This window comes from Trachurus trachurus, assembly GCF_905171665.1.
Source record: "Trachurus trachurus genome assembly, chromosome: 11".
Taxonomy (NCBI): domain Eukaryota; kingdom Metazoa; phylum Chordata; class Actinopteri; order Carangiformes; family Carangidae; genus Trachurus; species Trachurus trachurus.
This window is the reverse complement of record NC_139904.1, coordinates 14011743-14035152: the sequence shown is the minus strand read 5'-3', so window position 1 is coordinate 14035152 and position 23410 is coordinate 14011743. Positions and strand designations below refer to the sequence as shown.

The following is a 23410-nucleotide window of genomic DNA, read 5'->3' as shown; positions in this document are numbered from 1 at the left end:
TCATGAAAAACTACGACTCCCAGGTGCCCCAGAGAGCAGAGAGGAGGGCAGCACAGACGGCCACGGTCAGAGAGATGTGGACGGACGAGGCTCCGTTACACTGATTTCTGGAGCAGCAGCTGTAGGTGGTCATGTTAACGGAGCCCTGGAATATGCCGGTGAACGTCTTCCCACACATGCCCTTCACAATGCATCCGCGGGTGTAAACGGGGTCACGGCTGGTGTCGTTGAACTCTGGAAAGAATATAACAGATGGATGAAAGTAATGTTGAAACCGTTGAGGACTACACCAGTATGTGTCTTGTATTGCCACTGTATTACATCAATTCTGAGAAAGAAACTCAAAGATTATAAAAGGACAATAAAAAGATCAATGGTGATTTCCCTTTTTTATTTTTAAAGTTTGAGCTATCAATTTAACACTGACAAAATTGTCATATAACCAAATTTTCTTTTGTTTGATGACATATTCTTCGCCTATAGAGTGTATACAGTGCTTGTATTCTATAGGCACAGTGGATACACCCATAATATCTGTGTGACAGTGTTGTAGATGGTGCCTTACTTGTTTTTCCAGTAAAACAGCTATGAGTTGCGTTATTACAGGAGATAGTAACACCTCCCACACAGGCCGTATCCGTTGCAGCAGGGCACTTTCTGCAGCAAAGGCAGTTCACTGTACAAAGGAAGAATAAGAGAAACAAAGGAGAACATAAAATGACTGGATGAGAAAATTAGATTAATTGGTGTCTTCTGTGAATTCTCTGCCTTCATACATTTCCTTACAGTCTATGCATTTTTGTATTTTAGAGAAATTACAACATGTTTTACCTTTTTATTCTTTTTAAGGGCAATTCAAAGAGCACCTGTTTTATGTTGCTTGTAAATAAACTATATTATCCTCTAGTCCCAGAACAGAACAGCAGTCTCCTCTGAGATCTGAGGCAATTAGTCCTGTCCAAGATAATTGTACCAGTGTCATTAAACTGCCTGAAGTGTAACCACGAACAGCAGTGAACATAGCCATTAATCTTTATCTTTGTTTGTCCCAAGTCACTTTGTTTGTCCACGATAATGAGTCTGAAGGTAATGAAGGTAATGGTTGACTCCTTTTGACCACATTTATCCACTCACAATAGTTCTGGTTGATAATTAACACAGACATGTATAGTTAGTCTTGAGGTCAGACAAAATGTACCAAAGACTTTGAATTAAAGGGACTACGAGGAGTTTCGGAAAGCAAAGTGTTTTCACACTACATTTCCCATGAGCCTTCGGTCCAAATTCTTGGACCGGCGCAAGACGGACAAACCACTAAATAATAATATCAAAATAACTATAAAGACAAAACGATATATTTAGCGAAAATTGACTCATTAACAACTTGCGGGTAATGTAGATTCATCCACATCAATAGGAGACTCTTTTATAACCAAAAGCAAACTCCTCAGGGTCTCTTTAAAGACATTCTCTCTCACAAAAACAAAAAAGAACAATAATATAAATGCTTTAAAGGGGACATATTATGCTCATTTCTGCTTCTTGACATGGTACCTTGATGTCTATAAGTAATACAAAGGTGCAATTGGGTCACTTCACAGAGGACTAAACCCAAAGGAAACAACTGGAGCACTCGATATAATGCACCTTTATTAAACCTCTGCATTATATCGAGTGCTCCAGTTGTTTCTTTTGGGTTTAGTCCTCTGTGAAGTGACCCAATTGCACCTTTCTATTACCGGTCCTGTCTGAGAGCACCGATTCACCGGCTGAAGCGCAAGAGCACCCCTCCTTTTGTCTATAAGTAATGTTATGCTTGGGTCAGAAAAACCAAAAGATTGAGAGATTGAGAAGATTGAACCACAGCTGGGTTCTCTACACACCAGTTTCACAGCCCTGCTCTAAAGGGTCTTCGCTCTGGTAGCTGAGGTAACCATGGTAACCACGGGAGCGAGGGCTTGAATATTCACATCACCCGGCTTGTGATGTAATAAGCCGGGTGAAATTAAAACGGCTTGTTAAGAGACACATTTTCTGACTATGGCAGTTTACAAAATGTTGACGTAGTTGTCAAAACTTACGTTTAAGGGGTGAGGAGGCACTCCGGATACGCAAATACACATACTAAAGCAATGAAAAGGTGAGTTTTGCATAATATGTCCCCTGCCATTAGCTTCTTTGTAAAGAAATACATCTGTACTGAGTGTACTCTTATTTTCACACAGTCTAAATCATACTTTTTCTGAACTCACCTGCTGCGATGAAGGTGCATAGGATGGTCAATGTTTTCCAAAGGTTATCCATCACGTCAACGGGCTTTGCTTTTCTTGTTTGTTTGTTTGTTTGTTTGTTTGTTTGTTTGTTTGCTTCTTAACAGAAGTGAATTCAATGTCTTACCGCCTCGGTCTGAATCTAGTGACTATCTGATGAAGAACATTTCAGTTGGGATGAATATATATACTCCCAAAAGCCGTCATGTCCACGTATAGAGGCTACAGGAGTGTCACAGTAGAGTTGCGTGCAAAGTCTACATAGTTATAGTCAAACTGTACATTAGAAGCACTGAGTCATCCATCATCACCAACGATCATATACAGTCTAACCTTTTGCATCATAATAAAAATATTCAAAACACAGTTGCATGCGTAATCAGCATTGCACTATAATTAGGTGAGGGCCGAAACGCAGAAGGTATGGTGGAATAAAGAAACCTTTTATTGAAGGAACACAGGAACTGGCAGGAGCACAGAGGTATCGATGAGCATAAACGCAGACGAACCAACAAAGGGCAAATGGAAAACACTGAGGCAAGGCAGGCAAGGGAGCAAGGAGACACAGGTGAGACACACCAAGACAAGACACAGGGGATTTCAAAATAAAACAGGACATTAACAGGAAATGAGACAAATCATCATGACAAAAGGATTTTTTTTTTGGTTGTTGTTGTTGTTGTTGTTGTTGTTTTTTTTTTAATGGATCCAACTGCTCCAAACGACCACAAGGGCGGCGACTGAAGCAGCAGTGAGATGGAGCTGAATGGACTCGGCTCCGTTGCAGCAGTCTGTGCTGCAGCAGGTTCTGGTGACGGTGTACCCAGCAGTCAGCAGCGTTCCTGTTTCAGTCTGGTTGCAGAGGCCCGAGGTCAAGCACCCTCGAGTCTGCATGCTGATCAAACTGCTGATGTTAAAGCCTGAGACGAAAAAAGACAAAGACACCACACATCACTTCAGTATTAGCCGATCTACTGTATTTGTATCTGTTTCTTGCTACGTTCATTTTGTTTTACCACTAGATGCCACCATTGAGGGTTTCGGGGTTTTTTTTTTGCACAACTTTTCTTGTGAGGCTTATCATGTGTCTCATCCAATTGTCCAATTGTCTCACAGTATTTAAACCCTGTGAGTCTTTGCTGAGTATTTCCACTGTTTAATCATTCGATCTTGACTGTTCTTGGTTTTGGACTGGACCTGAGTTTTGGATTTCCTTAAGGCTGTGATGCAGTTTACTCTTTTGTTTTTTGATCTATGTCCTAATATTTCGGACCTGTTTTTTTCTTTTTTGGTTGTATCTTTTTGAGTGACTGTTGTGAATTCAATTATAAACTTTTGCCAATTTTCCTCATGTGCTTTTGTTCTACAGTGCCTCATTTGGTACATTTTTGAAACACCTCCTTTTGTTTGCTCTGCACATGAGTCAACCTCAGTCCTTTGTAGCTCAAGGGTTTGTCACTCGGCTACCTACAGTACATGCCATGGAGACTAAAGATTAAGTTTTGACATACTGATACTTTTTTAAATCCCTTTTGTTATATATTTCCATCAGTTGCATGCACCATTACATCATCATCTTACATCTCACTGGGGTTCCTCCCACCCATGCACTCTCAATTCACATACTGTATTTCCTGTGTTTTTTGCGTTCTTATGGGTTTTATGTCACTATTGTTTTGTTGTTCTGCTTTTGGTCTCGAGTTTTCTGCTTTTATGTCAAAGCACTTTCTTTTTAAAGGTGCTATTCACATAAAGTAATTATCATCAATCATTATTTGCATTATTACATGCCTTCACATTATAATCTGGTATTTAACAGGCCAATTTCTGTGGTTTCCAACATCTTACAAAAAGTTGCAGATTAAGTTAAATGGGTGAGGAGATTATTGAAATAAGACAACATGTTCTCTGTTGGTTGTAATGGAGACAACAGGTCGTTGGAGGATGGTTGAATTGTCACTCACTCAGGTTTCCCCAGTAGCAGTTGCTCTCAGAGTCACTGCAGATTTCAGTGGAGCTGAACAGACATTTGCCTCCGATTCCAACCTTGCAGGTGTTACAGGTCAGAGATTCACCTATGACACCAAACAAAAGTGAGATTTATAAAGAACAAAGGGAGGGAAATAAATAAGTGAAATCAACATTACACAAACCACAACTGACCTACACGAGGAACATCAATGTTATCATAATTTACAGAAATACCATTTCAACATGATAAAACCTGACTATCAAACATTCCTTAAACTTTAGTCAGAGCTTTAATATGAATCACACTGCCTGAAAGTCACATGTCAATTTATTACGTAATACTTTAATAATACAGATTGACAACAGTTCTGCTTGCCAGGACTTAAAACAAAGTTCCATCAGAAAATCTTTCTTGTTATCATGTTGATTAAAGCATAAATTGAAAATGTATCTGAAAATGGACCAGTTGGGACAGATAGCCTACATCATCACCCAATATTAACACTTAAACAATCCATGAAGCTCATTTAAAATGAAAATGTGTATCTTGTTTCACTGACAAACAATACATAACAACAAAAGTGGCTAATTTAGGAGGTTTATCTGGTGTGAATATAAAGTTTGCATTAGAACTTATTCCTTTGAAAATAGAAAAAATAGCCCGCACAACCTCGTTTTTGCTCCAGAATATTTTACTGACACAACGTTTCGGGCTCTCAGCCCTTCATCAGGTCATCATCCTGATGACCTGATGAAGGGCCAAATCTGTGTCTTTTTTAATTACAATATCGAAGCATAGATGCATTACTTGTGAAAAAGGTAGAAAAAACAGCAAGTCTTTCTCAATAAGTTAAACCTCTCTGGCCGTCATCATCCTGATGACCTGATGAAGGGCTGAGAGCCCGAAACGTTGTGTCAGTAAAATATTCTGGAGCAAAAACGAGGTTGTGCGGGCTATTTTTTCTATATTCTTTTTTCTATTTTCTACTGTCCATTTGGCCCAGCACCCCAAGCAAAGGATGTGCGTATATTTTCACTATTTTTAACTTATTCCTTTGAAACATGCAAAATTCAGAATAATAGCTCTGGTATAAAAGTAAGCAACAGCCTGGTAAACATTATTTATTTACAGATTAATCAATTGTCCAAATATTTGCCAATTAATTTTCTTTTGACAAATCCTTGCAGCTCAAGTTTTGGTAAAAACATTAAGAGAGAATGCATTTTTTGTTTTCAAAAATGAAAATGCAACAAGAGGATATAACCTACCTGTAACAGCCATTGCCATGAAAATTGCACAGACCAGCAACTTCATTTTGCTCAGATGTTTGTTTTATAGAGCAATTATCAGAGTATTTACAAAAAAATTAAATGAGAAAGAGGCAAAAGGTCAAGGAGACGTTCAACGATCCAACTGGAGGGTCAAATGAGTTTTGTCAGCTCTGGTCACTGGTTTTATATCAGGATCTTGGGTTGGTCTTTGGAAATGGTTAAAAAAAGAAAGAAAAAAAGATGAGTGCTTTTCAATTTCCACTTCACGTCAAACTCAGGGAGCTTTGGAAAGCTGAACAAGAGGGGAAGAGATGATGGACGTTGTGGTCTACAGTCTATTTTTTGTTTGCACAGTTAATTGCGCCTATAATGTTTGTTTGAAACTTCACTTTCAAAAGCAGTACTAGATGACAAAGGAGAACAAATGTTCAGTCAATATTAAGAAATTACCTCAATAACAAAGGATCATAGGAGACACTCCCTTTGAGACCGTTCCCACATGAATCATGGACACTGATCTTTACATTTGGCCTTGTGGACAAAATAATCTCTAAAGTCCATGTGCATTTGTAGAATGGAAAAGAATTAACACACTGCTGCTGACATAGCTGCGAGCTGTAGTGACAGATTTTGGCTACAGTAGGTAGCATCAGTCCACTCATCCAGAACTCTGCAAGAACATAAATGTACTTATAGTTGCTAAATGTTCTACATTCTTTGTAACACTCAAACATTCAAAGACAAGCAGGTTGTAATATTTGGGGTTTATTTGTTTTCGTGTCATGAGATAACGGTTAACGGTAAAATGGTTAGCTTAGCGTTGCATAAAGACCAAAAATATAGGGAAATACAACTAGCCAAATCTAACAAACATCAGCCATAATGCTCCTCCAAAGCATCATTTGTTTTATCAGCATGAAACCTGAAGAATAGGCTATGTAGGCCTATAATATATAGTGACATTTATAATAGCCTTCTTAATTATTTTACAGCTTCCCTTAAATCGATTTCTGACTTCCTCATATGCCTCTTGTTTTGTTTACAGATTAAACAAATGACATCACTTGAATGATGAGCTAATTGTCCGTAAGCTGTGACACAAGCATGGGAGGAACATTAATCATTGTCTCATCTTACTCCCAACAAAAACCTTGCCCCTAGGACATTATGTTAGCACATCCATTTAAATAAACACACAAAAAATGGAAATACCAAATATATTTTTACTTGGAAATTTGGAAGTTGATACAAACATTTACTCCTGTCTACTCAAGTGTTATGCTAAATGTATGATGCTGTCCCTCCATTATAGCTAGGCCATACTATCATGGGGAAAGCCAATAAATGTTATTCAAAGTGGAAAAAAGTTATGTATGTTTTTTAAAATTTTCCTCCTTATTATTTAAAGGGCCCATTGGCTGCAGACGGCCACCAGAGCAGCACTCAGAGCTACAGTCACAGGCAGCTGGGTGGAGGAGGCTCCGTTGCACAGGGTCGTGTTGCAGCAGCTCCTGGTGATGGTGTAGTTAACGCTCAGGATGGACCCAGTTGAATTTATGCATTGTGCTTCTTGTGTGCAGCCTCGTTGGTGGATATCCAAAATGTGGGAGCTAAACTCTGGAGGAAGCAGAGAAGAATATTTACTATGAGTCATTTTTTAAAGCAGATATCAGCTTCACGGCCGTTTCGGCTAATGCTGCGTTCAAGGCAGGCTTTTGAAACCGTAAGTTACAGCTTCAAGTCACAACTACGACTTGGTAGCGTTCCAGGTAACCCGTAGCTCGTGTTTTTACCATCCTGTTGTCTGTGAAAGTTCCCTATAACGGCCACTCGTAACTTCCGACCCGTGAACTCGTACCAGATCGAACTGGTATGACTTCACAGGAAGGAAAAACACAAAGTACGAGTTTCTTTGAACGCACCATGAGTTAGCAGCCCCCGCCCTTGTCAGGCATCAATTGGTCCTCGTGCTACGTCACCACATTCACGCGCATCCCTTGGCTGCACACACAGCCCTTCATGCCGTTCTCTCTCCTCATTGGATAACACTTGTATCCCACAAGGAAAATTTTCTCCTCGGGTTACAGCAGAGCAGAGTGACGGAGAGACTCGTGTTTAGGCTGAAATACTTCATGTAAGTGATTGCTGACGGAAAATAGGACTATTTAGGACTTATATTAACAAAAACATTCCACTGATATCTGCTTTAAGATAAGTTTCTATAATCGTGTGACAGGAATGAAGCTGCTATGAAGACAATGAGTTCATTTCATGTTGCCTTTAAAGAAATCACCTAGGCTGATTCAGTTTTTTTAGTTTATGATTTTTGTGTCTATAGGTCATGGAAAATAATGGTTTTCACAAGCAATTGTTTGCTTTTGTTTACACGTTTATCTGTGTGAAAAACTTGTGGATATCGGCCTTCTTGAAATGTGCAGCAGAAAGTCTAATACAGATTATTTCTAACAGTTCTTTTGCAAATACAAAGGGCAATTCAGAGAACATAAAAGATTAAATAAAACTGGAAAATGTATTAAAGTGTCATTTAGTTTTTAATCTTACCAGCAACAGCAGAAAAACATCTTGTCTGAGCTTGGCTGCAGTTTACTGAAGTTGTACTGAGGCAGTAGCCGAGGACGGACGTGTCACAGGTGTAGCAGGAGAGTGACTGAACTGTGAGGGAGGAGATGAAAATAATAATGTTGTTTGGGTTAGGGTTAGGGTTAGGAAAATAAAAGTCCTAACCCTGCTCTGGAAAAGAAAAGTCAAAACGATATTCTTATAAGTCTGATTTCATGTATTTTCACGTTTAACAACCACCTGAACTAATCACATAGCAGAGTACACATCAAGACTATGGTTTCAGCTCTCAAGGTGAACAGTGGCTCCACCTTTGTTATCTGACATGCAGTTTAATACTGTGTTTAATGTGTGTGACTGTGCAAAATGCAGCAGGTTTTATTTGCTCAGTGTATCCGGTGTGAGGGGTGAATTTTCTGCCTCCACCCGTTACATTAAAGGCGAATGGGGTTTGATTTGTGTTGCCCGATCATGAAAAATGGCTTAAACTCGTCTTTCCAGATACAATGTGAAAAAAAAAACTGTTGTCAATGTCTGTGAAAATAAAAATAAGAAACATGAACATATTTTCTAGTTTAAAAAAAGCTGAGAAACAAACATTTCTTGTTCAATAAATTGAAAGATCATGAATTCTGGGACAAATTATAGTTTGTGAACGTGTTGGAAACATTTTAGTTCATATCAAGGACTTTATCTGACCATTACTTTCACTCACTGATCCTTATTTTGTCCCACAGAGAAAAAAACAGTAGAAATAACAATGTGTCCTACCTGTAACAAACAACGCCAACAGAGCAGCACAACTCCACAGAAATCTGTTCATCTTCATCTTCTTAGTTTAGAAAATAGCTCCAAGGAGTTTTGGTTGAGTTTAACGTTGGACTGAGATCAGGTTTTAGTGGATCAGTGTTTCGCTGGTCGACTGTTTTATAGACTGAGCGGGAGTTTATTATCAGTGACACACGTCAACTTTAGAGATAAAGAAGTTGGACAAAAGGAAACCGACCGTATTCCTGGACATGAGGTAAAACTCCCTAACAGCTCAGTCACATCAGTGGTGCAACATTGAATCATTGCAGTTTAAGTAGCTCTGGTTGATTTCATACTAAGAGGCTTTAAAAAAATCATTTCTTTTTCACTAAACTTGCCAAAATAAAACAATGTAAAACTTACCCCGTGTCTGTGATTGGCTCCTGCAGCTTTAGATGCAGATGTATGATGTTCTCTTAGTAAAACAGTGGGTAACCTTTTAATTTACAGGCCGCTAATTACGTGATAAGGTCAAGAAATAGCCAAGAAATAACAAGTAATTGCAGAATAATGTCAAGAAATAGTTTTGAAATAACGGTCAACTTCATATAATGTTGAGAAGAAATAACGATTGATTGTGTAGAAATAGCCCAGAAATAACAGTCAATTACAGAGAAAAATTCTGACCTCCCAAAAAATTCAAAGTGTAATCTTTTGCCTTTATGAAAAACATAACATTATTATGAAATTGACTGTTATTTCTAGACTATTTCTTTACATTATTATGCAATTACTTGTTATTTCTTGGCTATTTCTTGACATTATCACATAATTATCACGTAGGCTATTTAGCAGCCTGTAAATTAAAGGGTTACCAAGCAGTGCATTTCTTTGATGAAATGAATAAATTAAACCATCCAGGCACAAAGTAGGTTAAAGGATAAATAGATTTATTGATTAAAAAAACAAAAACAAAAAAAAAACAAAGAAGGAAAAGACGTGGAAGGTTTACAAGCTCAATGTTTCCCCGAACCGGAACATCCCATTGCTCGACTTCCTTGATGGGTGATTGGGGTATGGGTATTTCCCTGTGTATCTGTACTTTCTGTAACATCTGTGACCTCTTACAACACATTAGTAAACATACTTTTTTTTTAAAAATGCAATGTCCAAAGAGTTTATAATGGATGGTGCCTTTGGCTTTGGAGGCAGTTGCTGTGAGGTGGTTTACAGGAAGCTTCCCCACACTGAGGCCAGGACAGCAGCACCGATGGCGGCCGTCAGGGTCATCCTGGTGGAGGGGGCGCCGCTGAGTGTCACCGGGTTGCACTCGTCCGTTGAGCAGCACTCGATGGTGGTCTGGTAGCTGACGCTCAGCAGGGTGGCGTTGGAGGTCATGTTGCAGCCGGTGGAGTCATCCAGGCAGCCCTGAGTGTTGAAGCCGACAAAGTCTGACAGTGATGGGAAACCTGAGGAGAAACAATGGAGTTAGACTTGTACTGGATTATGAAGAGTCTCTGCTTTTTTGTACTCTGCTGCATGGAAATACCACACCAAAAATGATGAAAACACTAGAAATATGCTTTTATTCTGGCTTTTATTTTTCCAAATTAACAATATGTGGAGTATTTTTCCATTGGTATGAACCATTAGTCAAAGACAAGGTGTCCCTATGTCAACAACATGAACAATATCAGGTCAAGTTTAGCAGCACTAGGGCGTGCTTGTTGAGCTGAACGTCAAGGTGTCAAATGGTTCAATGAAGTGAATCATGTTGTTATGTAAGGACTGAGGGTTCAACGTCAATGGTCTGAGGGTTTCAGGGTGTGAATGTGCAGGTGATTGGGATGTGACTTACTGGCTTTTCCAGTAAAGCAGACACTGGAGTTGGACGAACACTCCTCATCAGCAGAGTTCAGGCAGATGCCAATGAGACCAAAGGTGCATTTGTTGCAGGTCAGAGAATCGGCTGAAAACACACAAGTAAAAAAAACAAACGTTTAGAATCATTAAAATCAAACATTTCATATTGAATAATCCACATTTAAACTGTGTCTACAGCTGAGATTAATCATCAAACAATCTCTCTTGGTCTTTTCCATCTTTACATTGTACAAAAATAACACACGCTAATCTTGTGGTACTGAATGGTTTTATGGGTTTGTGCTGCTATTTAAAAAAAAAAAGTAATTAATAAAACTAGCTTTTAAGCTACAACAAGCAAATTGGGCTTATTTATAAACAGAGAAAAGCTTTATTTATGTTATTTCCACCAAATCTTGCAATGAAAATTAAAAACTAACAAACAACTATCTCATTTTCCTCTAGTGGTGACGATTCAACAAAGTTTTGGTTTTGTGGAGTTGCCTTTGGGATTTTTGCTTCCACCTCAGTTCAGTAGAAGTCAATGGAAATAAGGAATTTCATTTGTGATGCTAACAGCACCAAAAACCCATTAAAACTAACTAAATGTGTTTGTGAATAATTTGCATATTTGTCATTGATATTGAGTTCTTTTCAACAACCCATGGTCTCAAAAACCTGGACACATCAACATCAAATTATCTTCACAGGACTAGAGTGGAAAATATCTTTATACTTTGGGTAAACTTAAACTCTTCCTGTCAGTATCGTGTAACATTTGTTATAGAGAAACATCCGAATGGAATTGAAGATATCCTATAATCACAAAAGAAATGTTACTATTTTCTTTTTAAATAAAAAGTTGAGTTCAACTGTGATTCCTGTTTTTTGAAATAAAATAACAGTTACAGAATTGGTAGAAATTGAATAAATTGGATGAAATCTTTCTCCAACCTTTTCCCACCCTTTTTCCCTAACCAATTTTGCACAATGATGCATTCAAATCAATCATTATTGGAGAATCAGCCAATAACTCCTCCATCATATCTGTCTTTGCAGTAAAAACCCTGATTTTTGGTTCATCTTACCCAAAATGAAAGATGCAACTGCGGCGATGATTCCAAACAGGACTTTGCCCATCTCGTTGGTTTGGTTCCTCGGTTTCAGGTGACAAGAAAAGATAAGAAAATCCTTCCAATGAGAGCTTGGAGCTTCTTGGATGCTGTGGAGTGAGAAGTGATGAGCCTGTTGGTGAGAGCTGTCTTTATAGAGATGAAAAAGGGAGGAGACAAGACGACTAGCTCCTCAGGTTTTGACATCATGGCATCACTGAATAGAAGAATGTAACGGGTTAGTAACGCAAGATCTAACACACATTATGAACTCTTCGGTAGAAAAATATGTCGTTGGTTAGGTTAGGGATCATGAGCTCAAGTTTAGATTTACAATAGGTGTTGCCCACAACTGAAAAACACATACAAACACAAAGTCAGTAGCTGCTCATCATAGTTTTTTTAAAAATCCATCACTATACTTTAACGCTGATTGTATTCATTGTTTCCAATAGATCTAGTTGTGTGCATTTTGTTACTTCTTTCAGTCTAATCTTATTCTGATATCTCTATATCTTCAATTGTACAGGGGAATGAACTTGCTTAACTTAACTTCATCTTGTGTAAGTCACAGAAAACCATACGCTTTTACCATGTGAGAAGCTGGAATCTGTGAATATTGGGAGAAACGAACCAGTTTATCACCGAAATGTTTCAGCTTTCATCATGTCGTTGTTTTAAGGTGGAGGATGGTTTTCCTCCAACTTTACAACCCTTTAAGCCTCTAAACACTCGAAGTGAAGACACTGATCCTACAAACCCCCTACTTGAGGTTATTTGCCGAAGATTCCTGTCTCCTCACACTCACAGACAAAGATCCGGTCCTGTTCAAAAAACCTGAAATCAGGATGGACGACTTCCTCTTGTCTCCTAAGTGGGGCAATGAAACCTGAAGAACCGGTCGATCAGCAGGACAGCACCAATTTGAAGAAAAAAAAAAAAAAAAGTGAACAGAAAAAGCGAAGTAAAACTAAAATCACAACACATGGAGTTTTTTTTTCTTCCCACCATTTTGATTATTTATTGCATTTTTCAAATTGTCTACAAAACCAATTTCACAAAAAACATTCAGACACACCTACATGTTTGTGTTTTTGACAAGTTCAGGAAGGAATATGTTATCTTTACAGATTTGTGATTAATGTGAAAATACAAGCCAATACAAAATAGACAATGATCTGACTTGAAATTTATGCGATCTCAATTATTTTTTCCCACCGTCTCCAAACAACACGATTGATTCATCACGTTCTTCATGTATACATTCAAAAATAGCGAGATAAACAAACGTTTCTGCCAATATCAAAAATATAACCGGTTACACACAGAGAGTTAATGAAGCTGCTGTTGTCTGAACAAATAACAAGGTTCACAGATACTGCAAAAGACAAAAGCCAATAACCCCATTTACATTATGTTAGCCACACACTAATAGAGCAACTGGCAGATATTGAAATGAATAGAAAAGAGATTATTGAAGCTTTGAAGTCATAATTTGGCCTTTGAATATTACGATTAAAAATGACAACACAGTGGGTCAACGGCAATAACTTAAAAGAATAGTTTGACACTTTGGGAAATGAACACAGGCCTTCTGTCGGAGCGCAGTTAGCCTAGCTTAGCATTAGGACTGGAGATGGTTGCTGCGATTCTGACCAGTCAGTTCAATAAAATGTTAAAGCCCATATGTATAAAGCTTTTCCACTGACCTAGCAGGCCGATTACAGTTTACGGTGTTTTTTTTTTTTTTTAACCTTCAGACAAAGCCAGGCTAGACATTTTCCCCGTCGTCATCTTTGTACGTATTAAGCTATGCTAACTGTGAACCTCCTGATGCATCTCTTGGCCCCCAAAAAGAAAAAAGCGTAGCAAGCCCATTCACTGATTTCTCCAATGTGTCAAACTGTTCCCTTACGCAAAGTCCCGGACAGTCACACAAGTACCCAACCTGCTCGGCTGATCACATGGTTCCTTCAAGTCAAAAGCCGAGGAAAATGATTTGTGTCACTGTCCCACGCTCATTTTAGACTTTATATTGTCTGCCCGCCCCCGGAGTAGATTGAAACGTGTGTGAGTAGTACAATGAGAGTAAACACAGGACCAATATGGAGCAATAAAAAAAACAAAAAACATGAGCTCTTAGAGCTCATGTTTGAGGGCATTTGATTTAATCCTGCTAGTGCTAGTGTGTGTGTGTGTGTCTGTGTGTGTCTGTGCATGCGTGTGTCATCCCTATATCTCCTGTCAGACCAGGACGTTGGCCACCAGCAGGGCAGTGATGGTGGCGAAGGTCAGACCGACCCCGGACATCCCCTGCAGCCCGGGTGCAGCGTTGCACAGGTCAGTGTTGCAGCAGGTCTTGGTCATGGTGTAGACGGTGGCGTTGGAGCCGGAGGTGGGGAAGTTCACCTCCTGGGTCTTGTTGCACTCGGCCACTGCTAGACATCCCTTCTTTGTGATGTTCATGAAGGAAGCTGTGGACACACACACACAGACACACACAAACACACCATCAGGCAAACAATCTCCATTGTTCAGACAGAGTGTTTTTTGTTGTCGTTACGACTGGTTGGAGTTTCACACTCGGAGGAATGCACTGATGAACCTCAACCTGTGAAGATCTTGTTACTCCAGTTTTAGCCTCCAGGTTTTCACAAAACAGCAGAGGCTTGAGAAAGACTTGTACAGTTGTCAGTATTTTTCCTTCATTATAACTTTCCTTTAAGATATTTACATAATTACAACTGTATATGATCATAATCAGTCTGTCCAAGTTAAAGCAATAATGACTCCTTTCCTTGTAGCATCGCTATTTTTTTTTTCCCATGCATGATTTGACACACGCTCTGTTGTGTTGACCTTTGACCTGACCGGTAGTATAAAATGAGTTGCTGCTGCCGTCTCTAGCTGAACCGTCTCTGCTGACAGTTTCCACTCGGATTGAGCGATTTTAACTCCTTATGGTCCTTGTCAACAAATCCTATTTTCCTCTTCCTTCCTAAATGTAGATTTAAACTACAGTGTGTTCACATCTTAATGAAAACCATTGTTGTGCAGAAACTATTAAAAAAACACATAAATGTTAAATCATTTATGCGTTTTTAATAGTTTCTGGACAACAATGGTTCAGGCAACATTCATTCACCTTTACACAGCGAGCTTGTTTATTATAACTACAGAGACAAATCTATTTGGTTTGTTCCACTTCTGATGAATTAAAAAAAAAGACCAATTTAAACTCTTAAAATCAATAAAAAGTGTTCGTCATATGACAACTAGTCAGTATTTACTGTACTTTTACTGTAGTCATCCACATCTTAAAATCCAGTTTGTATGTAGCGTCTCTGGTTGTGATGAATGGGTGTTTTGATGTTTGGTTATCTGAGCTGCCAGACGAAGGCCGAAAGAGTGAATGTGATTTTACAACAAGTTGAAAAGGACATAATGGATCTGTCTAGGTTATCTGATTCCTCTTTAGGTTTATCTGTTGTCAATGAGAATATATCAGCGATCGTTATCACCATCTTAAAAACATTTGAATATCTCAGAGCATGAGGGTCAGGACTGTTATCTGGAAAACATATAAACGCACAAACCACACTCCTGTTTGCATTTAGGCTATATGTTTTCCAGATAACAGTCCTGACCCTTTACAGGTGTAGCTAGTGATTTTCACCCCTCAATTAACTGTTGTATGTAACAAAGTTTTATCTTTATTACACCTACCGTAACACCTGTTGTTTCTGAGTCAGCTATTTCCATTATTTTTTGTGAAAATAAAACAATTTCATCTGTTCATTCATTTCTTTTAGCTGATTATTTCATCTTTTACTATAGACTTTAGATTTATGTCTCTCAAATGTTTGTGACATTTAACAAATTCTTTTGACCGTCTTGATGACTTCAGGGCAATTTTTAAACGCTTCATTAGTGACGTCAACCGTTTTACTAACCAGTTGAACGTCTCCGTTCTTCAATAATGAATTACATCTTAACTAGCAGAGCTACTGTATACACCATGTGCCACTTGGCAGGGAATCTTTGGCTAAAGATGACAATTTAGTAATTTGAGTAATTGCTGTTTATCTAAACCTACTAATGAAAATCCTTTTGTGTTATCTGAGGAGCTACGTGATGCCGATTATTCCTGCACATTTTGAGAATGTGAGGGGGTGGGTGGGTGTGGTCCGGTGAGATTTTAAGCCGTTGACGTTTCTTACCTGCCGTCCCAACACCATTGTAGCAATGCTCTCCTTCTTCACACGTGGTTTTAGTGGTAAAGCACACGTTCCACAAGCCGAGTTTACATTTGTAGCACTGCAGAGCTTGGCCTGATATGAAAAGACAAAAATGGAGGGAGGAAGGGAGATAATACGTTAGAATAATGAAATTAGACACAGGAGGAGTACAACATGTAATTACATGTCAATTTCAGCCAACGTCTTGTCTCGTTTATACAGTATAAGGGACTGTCCCTGTGGCATGCGCTCTGACAAATCAGTTTGACATTCGAAATAAATAAACGGTGCAACATGTTAATTATGGGATTAAAAACAGAGACATCCGGCTGGCGTCTTTTTTCATTCAATTGCCATTCAAACTCTGCTCACTGAAATGTCTGTCTGGTTTGAGAAAAGTTTCTTCCATTTTCTCACTCAAGTCATTTTCATTTTCGTTTTGTTTTGTTTTGTGTTGGTCCACCAATCAAAACAAAAACATGATTTAATGGCCACACACAAATGCCCAGTTATAAATGTTTCCTCCCATTTGGAAAGTTTCCCTTGGGATTTTTAAGGAGAGAGGTTTTTGTAGACACTGTAAAAACACTATGGGACAAATTATTTTGAGTTGTACCAATAAAGCCTTACTAATCTGACCCGTGTGATTTAAGAGCTGTAACTAGTTTCCAGAGACGGGAAACTAACAGCAGACTTCAGGTAACATGATCAAGTGAAGGCTTTTCAAATACAGGTAGCAACATACTATGTTGACAAAAGTCTGAGCTTAAGTTAACAGCTCCATAATGGACCTGTGAGTCAGCCAACAAACATTCATGAGGTCACAGGATCTATTGTATCTGCTATCTCAAAACTTAAAAAGAAATTCCAACATATCAAATAAAGACCGGTGGACTTTATCACTTTAAACCCCCTTTTTTTTTTTATAAATTCCAAAGAGGTTTCAGGTTAAAAAAAAAAAAAAAAAAAACTCACAAGGTCATTTAAAAGCCCAAATCTCCATGGAAACAATAATATACATGTGCACATAGGAGGGACAAACTGATTAAAAAAAAAAAAAAAAGAGCCTGAATCACTGGGGTGATTCAGTTTGTGTGTGTCACATGTCCAACATGAACGCTCTCAGAAACCTGTTGCTCCAGTTTCATTCTCCTGTGGATTAAGTCTAAGCTGTGTTTCAGGGTCCCAACCTCAAGGTAGTTTTGGTTGAGATCCAAAATAACTGCAAGGAGTCACAACAACAACAGAAGAACACACAACTACAATTTATTTGTGCTACACTTTTACACCTACATTGTTGTTAGGCACTCTTCTTGTGAAATATGTTTATTTTTGCTAGAAAAGTGAGTCATTCTGAAATTTTCAATTCATCTTCCACTGACAGGAGGATCTGACTTAAAAAACGTGAATGTGAGATTTCACCAGGTGAACCAGTATCACATTGTTCAGACAACCCACCGATTTCATCAGGCTGTGGCAGGATTACCCAAAGTCTTTGCCTCACAGGTAAAACAAAAAAAGTACACACACCCGTCCCATTGTGGACCAGCCCACTCCCTGTTCTACTGGTTTCGGTCACACCCAAACTCAAGTGGGGCCAAGACTTTTGACAATACATCTTTATTATTACGTACTTATACACAATCATAGCTGCAATTAAGATATGTTCTGTCCTATATGGTAAACAAATATCGCTTTATCTGGAAAACACAATGCCTTTTCTGAGAACAAACAAAAACATTTGTCTCAGTTCGCCCATGCGTGCTAAAACAGAGCTATAAAAATCAAATAACAAAAACAGTGCCACACCTTGCAGCTACTGAACCTGCCGCAATGGATGTTACATATCACATTTTTACAACATGATCCATCATGACTCATCCCATCTATACACATAACACAAGCATACGCAAGTCTCTTTCTTGGGACATATTGTCAAGGTCATGTGGGGATTACTTAACAGGCCTCAAGCCAGAGCCGCTTCAAGAACTTGGATTTGTGTTTTTATTTATATGTAGAGGTGTGGTGGTGTGTTTACGACTGAGTTGAGGTGGGAATGATACAGTCTAGAGCTCAAGTCACATGGGAAGTGTAAAACTAATGAGTTTAATTGCAGCAACCTGTTTGTTCACTGCAGCAGAAATGTCTCAACACATAATTGGTTGTGTCTTCACCTCCATTGATTACAACAAAATCTCTCTACACAACAGCACATCTCCTTAAACAACAGGCACAGAGTAAGGGATATGATATATTAGCGATACGATTTGATGAGTCAACGATAAATATAAATGTTACTGAACAAAAAACAAGCCTAGGGTGATTATTATGACCTTTTATGGTTCCTTCAAGATCTAGTGGCTGTATGACAGGAGCAAAGGGAAAAGTATCTGTCATTGATGGATCAATAAATCTCATGACTTGCATGAAACTAGCAGGTAATTGTTTTTATCCTTAAAAGTTAACCACAACATTTTAAGTATAGTGGCCTTGAGGGCTCAACATACTGCAAATAATGGGAACACATGAAAAGACACAAACGTGCTACGAATTACAAAAAAACATCAACATCAATTTCACAAAACTTGCTCTGCATGCAGCACAAGATAATTTTGTTATAATACCAATTTGTTTAATGGCAATGTTGGTAACATGAAATGGTCACAAATATCGCTAAGACATACTGATTATTGTACGTTTGATTGCTACTGCTTGAATGACAACGAGTTTGAATAATGGAAAAACTATTTTAATTTAAAGGATTTTGGCATGTCCCTGCAGACAATTAGGCTATCATTGTAGTTCTGTGTTATTCTAGGTATTTTGGAAGTTTTTAAGAATAACAGGTCAGGTCACTCACTTGTGACAAGAGTACCTATACTATATAAACTGAGGAGAGTGTCGAGAAAAAATTCTTTCCTCCTAGAAACATTCTTCTTTTGTGAATGTGTTAACATTACGTCAGTCCCCTCACGCCACTGTTATCACATGTGTGCTAGGACATACCTGAGCAGAGGCAGCCACAGCTTTTTCAGACAGGGAATGTCCCAACGAGTACAAAAAATGTGATGGGGTGAGAACTGAGATTCTTCACTTTTACTCAGTTGTCGCGTTATCAGGTTCACCAAGGAGAACCTACTGCAGTCTAATCCTGCAACAAACCTCACTGCATTCAAGATATGTTCAGATAATAGTTTGTGATGGGAGGATTTCAGATCTCACTTTCATTTCACCAAATTAGACTTAAAACTTTACAAATTTTTGAAAATAACCAAGTTTTCTGTAATAGTTTGATCAAACTGTAGAAATGAAGGCAGTGTGCCAATAAATAAAAAAAATCACATGATGAAACTAGTTGACAAAGAGATATCTGGATAAAAGCAGTTACTTTTCTTGGCCTTTAACCGAGTCAAAACCATCGATTCAGCTCTAAAAACTTTCCAGCTCCATTTTAGCAGCAAGAAACATCTTTGAACTCTCAGGCGTGGCACTTCTAGATTAACTCTGGTTGTGCAGCATCAGCTGAACATCACCCTCTACTGTTCATCCACTAAAACTACAGCTCAGAGTACCAGCCCCTCATTTTCCTACTGCAATGAAACAGAGGAATCAAACACCTCAGGAAGAAAAAACAAAACAAATGGAAAGTTAACTGTCCTGTGAGTTTTTTTTTCTCTGTGTGCTATGGAAAGAGTAGATATTTACCCCCTGATAACATTATTTATGGTTAAAACAAGTGTTTGAAGTCACATTTATTTTGGGTTTCATGAGTGCATCCATGTGTGACCAACAGCAACAGCTGAAACCCAGTCAGGAGTGACTCAGTCCAGCGTCCCAGAAGCTGAAAACCTCCTTTACAGAGCCAGTTCAGGAAAAATAAAGGCTGGGTTTAATACAGCTCTGTATTGTCTCATGGTTTCAACCCAAAGTCGGTAACGGGAACAAGTGGAAAGAAATACAGTCAATAACATGAGCTGAAATTAAACTCACAATCTGAGTCATGTGCTACAACAACATGCCACTGTGCACAGAGTTGAAATGACACAGCAGTCCATTAGATGAATATGCAGCCAAGTTTATGTAATACGAGAGATGGGTAAATATAGTAAGACAGCATTCAGTGCTTCATCAAAGTAGAGACAACTATGATCCTCAAAGTTATCAACCTCAAAACATGAGGATAAGAAAGCCTGGGTGGGTCTATGTGTTGTGAAAATATTGGCTTTTTGCATAGATGCATTGCTGATTCTTACAGTGGCAACATCCATTAAGGATGAGATTAACTAGGTTCATTGGAGATGAAGGCTGAAATATTTTGTGGTGGTAAGATTGTTTTCTTTCTCTTTTTTTTTGACTTAATAAGGAAACCCAAAAAATGTCTGAGAAAGAGGAACACTGACGCACAGGCCATTAATAGAGGGCGGCTAGAGCCAGAAATGCCTTCACTGCGCTTAACCAATAATTGTTTGTTTTGCATGATGATACATTTAGTGAGAGAAAGAATAGTTTTCTCCATATTTTTGCAACAGAACAGCAAAAAATTGGTATTGATAAACCTAGAAAAGTAGCAGTGATAACACACCTCAATCTAGGCTATTTAACATGTCCAGTCAATCTCCTCTCGATGTTATCCTCCAATCAATTTGCATCTTCACATCTGGATTACAGATTGACCGGCAGGCCCACACATGTGAGTATTTTTTGTCTATTTTCTCTCAGCTAATGCTTGGGGAAACCTCTCAGTAGCCTGTAACATGTTGACTTAAAAAATCAACCAGACTACCGTGTGAAATCATCAACACACCCAGTAAACACACCCACGCAGACAGAGTCAGCCCCACCAGCAGGGGTTTTACAACCTCAGTATGTAATTATCTCCATTAGTGAATCACTATTCTGTCAGAAAACAGTTAGGCTATCTGAGTAAAGGATTTGTGGGCAAAACATCAATGTTATCATCTCAGAGTGTAACAAGCAGCTGGGATGGGGTAAATGGTTTCCCCAGGGGAGGGTGTGGCTTGAAACAGGAGACCAAAACAATAGGACAGAGGGAATCCTGAGATAAAACTGCAATAGCCTCAACAAAAAAAGAAGAAGAAAAAAAAAAGAATAGCAGGAGACCTGGTGTCCCTGCCCAGTCTGCAAAGCTTCACAGAGTGGAATTTGAGACCTGTGCAAAGCCTCCACTGTCTCAAGGTGAGGAATTTCTCATGTAATGGCAGGCTTGGACATGATTCAGTCTGGAAAAAAACCTCTACCACTAACAGGCTGCCTCACCCAAACAGCGTTAGAGTAGCTAAAGCCTGGGATGTGCTGAAAACCCTGCCTCTGATTCACTCATGTTTTGTTTAATCTCACAGGTGGATCTCTTTTGGATGATGCCTTTCTCCTGATTAGTCACCTCTATAAAATAGTTGGGGAAATGTGACAAAACAGCACATCCTCACGTGTGAGAAGATTAAATAGTAAATGTATGCCTTTTTTTTTGCAGAAAAATGGCTGAAATGGTCAATTAATAATAATGGGCAATTTACTGGTGGGATTAATTATCTTGTTTATTGCAATTTTTAAACAGTTAGGTATCGATTTCAGTGGTTTATTCTTAGCCAGCTATTTATTTTCAGCAAACTTTAACTTACCTTAGCTAAACTAGTTAGTTGACTATTTTTGAACTGTTACCTGATGGCTAAGTATTTGAACCGTTAGTTAGGCCTACCTGTTAGCCAACCTGTTAGCTACCTGTTGGCCAATGTTCATTGTCCTCATTAAATGACTCAACTGTTTAGTAGTTTGAGCAAAGCCAAACTCATTTAACTGTCTATAGAGCAGAGCTTCTAGTCAACAATAAATATATATTTTTTAACTTTTTGTTATGTCTTGCTATTTTGGCTGTTTAGCCTAATGTTTTATGATTATATGATTTATCCAGTATTAGTCACTTAATGAAAGATTAACTTTTAGCCAATTAAACTCTCCCTTTCCACTTTTAGCCAACTAGTTTAAACAAAAAAAGGACACAGTGAGACAGAAGCCCCAAGCTCTTTACCCTCCCTGTAATGCCCCAGTAAACCACACACACTTCACACGCCACGAACAACGTCAAATATTAACGTTCTAATTCCCAGTTTGACAGGTTCGAACCCTTGTCAGAGACGTTCTTGTAGGCTACAGTTGGTTCGAACCCGTGTTACCAGGAGAACGGTCGTTATGGCAATAAATATTACTTCGTAAAAGCTTCAGGCATGGGGAAAAAAGGGGTTATTTTGAAAAACGTATCCACTAAACATGAATATAAACATATAAGTGGTGGTGTCATTAGGAGGGGACAGTCCCAGTGCAACACTCACACACCAAACTTCAAGTGAAAAACTGCAGATTTTACCGGAGAAAGATCCAAAGCATTTCCCGTTCATTACAAAGTCACCCATTCAGATGAATTCCGTTGGTTTTTGAAAGAGCGCTTCGCAATAATAATAATAAAAACAAATAAAACGTTTTCAATGAATAAATCATAATTAAGAGTTTTATCTTACCGACAGCAAAGCAGAATCCGACTGCAAAAAGTTGAAGGATAATTCTGTTCATCTTGGAAATTAGACGGTGAGATAGCAAACTGCTGCCTGTGTTAGTCTGTGGAGACTGGGACCGTTACTCATCAAACATAAGAGGTTTTTTTCCGCCATTGCTGCATTTATAATCTCCCACCTCCCTACAACGTCACCGTTATCCAATCAGAGGAGGTCTTGTTGGGCGTCCACCCCAAGGTTGATTTTTTCAAGCTCTCCCACCTGAGCGTCACACTCACACAGCTGGGGGTTATTAGTCTGAAGAGTAGGAGGAATTGGTAAATGGGGAACTGTGTGTGGTGATGTGTGGAGCTCAAAAGTGATTTCATACTGTTGTTGTGTTCAATCCCTTGTGTCACATTATAATAATAGCCTATTCACATGTGGATGTATTAGGCTAATTGTGTTTTAGTGGTGGTTAAAATGCTTTAGGGACTCAGTTAATGGGTGGTGGGAAGTAGCATAAAGTTCATTTATTCAAGTGCAGTGCTGAGGCAATTGCATTTATTCAGTATTTTAATTCAATGCTTTACGCTTGCGTTCTTGTGTTTTTCACATTTACAAAACATGTGCTAAGACTATTACCGTAGGCTATTTTGTTAATAACACCCCTCTATCTTTATTCAACCCTTTAGCTACTGAGGCTAAAAATGGCCGTTTGGACATATTTTGTTATTATGGCTATAAAATAATGACATGTCCTATGCTTTGACGCATTTTTCCAGGAGTATTTAAACTTTAATTTTTAACATCTGATAAATGATTATTGCACATGGTTTGGAAGCAAG

The 23410-nt window shown here is 38.6% G+C and overlaps 2 protein-coding genes and 1 long non-coding RNA gene across 3 annotated transcripts; all 3 read right to left on the bottom strand.

Annotated features, from left to right (window-relative positions):
* Positions 1 to 10: 10 nt before the first annotated feature.
* On the bottom strand, positions 11 to 5523 carry LOC310993192 (uncharacterized protein; the record flags this gene model as incomplete). Its single annotated transcript, XM_083981507.1, has 4 exons — positions 11 to 234; positions 2984 to 3190; positions 4235 to 4345; positions 5511 to 5523. 4 exons carry the CDS (start codon positions 5521 to 5523, stop codon positions 11 to 13), a joined length of 555 nt encoding a protein of 184 aa, XP_083837633.1.
* Positions 5524 to 6335: 812 nt separating this feature from the next.
* LOC310994216 lies at positions 6336 to 8980 on the bottom strand. The gene is made up of 3 exons (XR_014595785.1): positions 8865 to 8980; positions 8076 to 8186; positions 6336 to 7130 (listed from the first exon to the last, which is right to left on the bottom strand). It is a non-coding gene; the product is annotated as an uncharacterized lncRNA (long non-coding RNA).
* A 3829-nt stretch (positions 8981 to 12809) lies between these two features.
* Positions 12810 to 22777, bottom strand: LOC310993285 (prostate stem cell antigen-like). Its single transcript, XM_083981601.1, has 3 exons — positions 22590 to 22777; positions 16039 to 16149; positions 12810 to 14292 (listed from the first exon to the last, which is right to left on the bottom strand). The coding sequence occupies exons 1-3, from the start codon at positions 22639 to 22641 to the stop codon at positions 14063 to 14065; spliced, it is 393 nt and encodes a 130-aa protein (XP_083837727.1). The 5' UTR covers positions 22642 to 22777; the 3' UTR covers positions 12810 to 14062.
* Between the last annotated feature and the right edge of the window lie 633 nt (positions 22778 to 23410).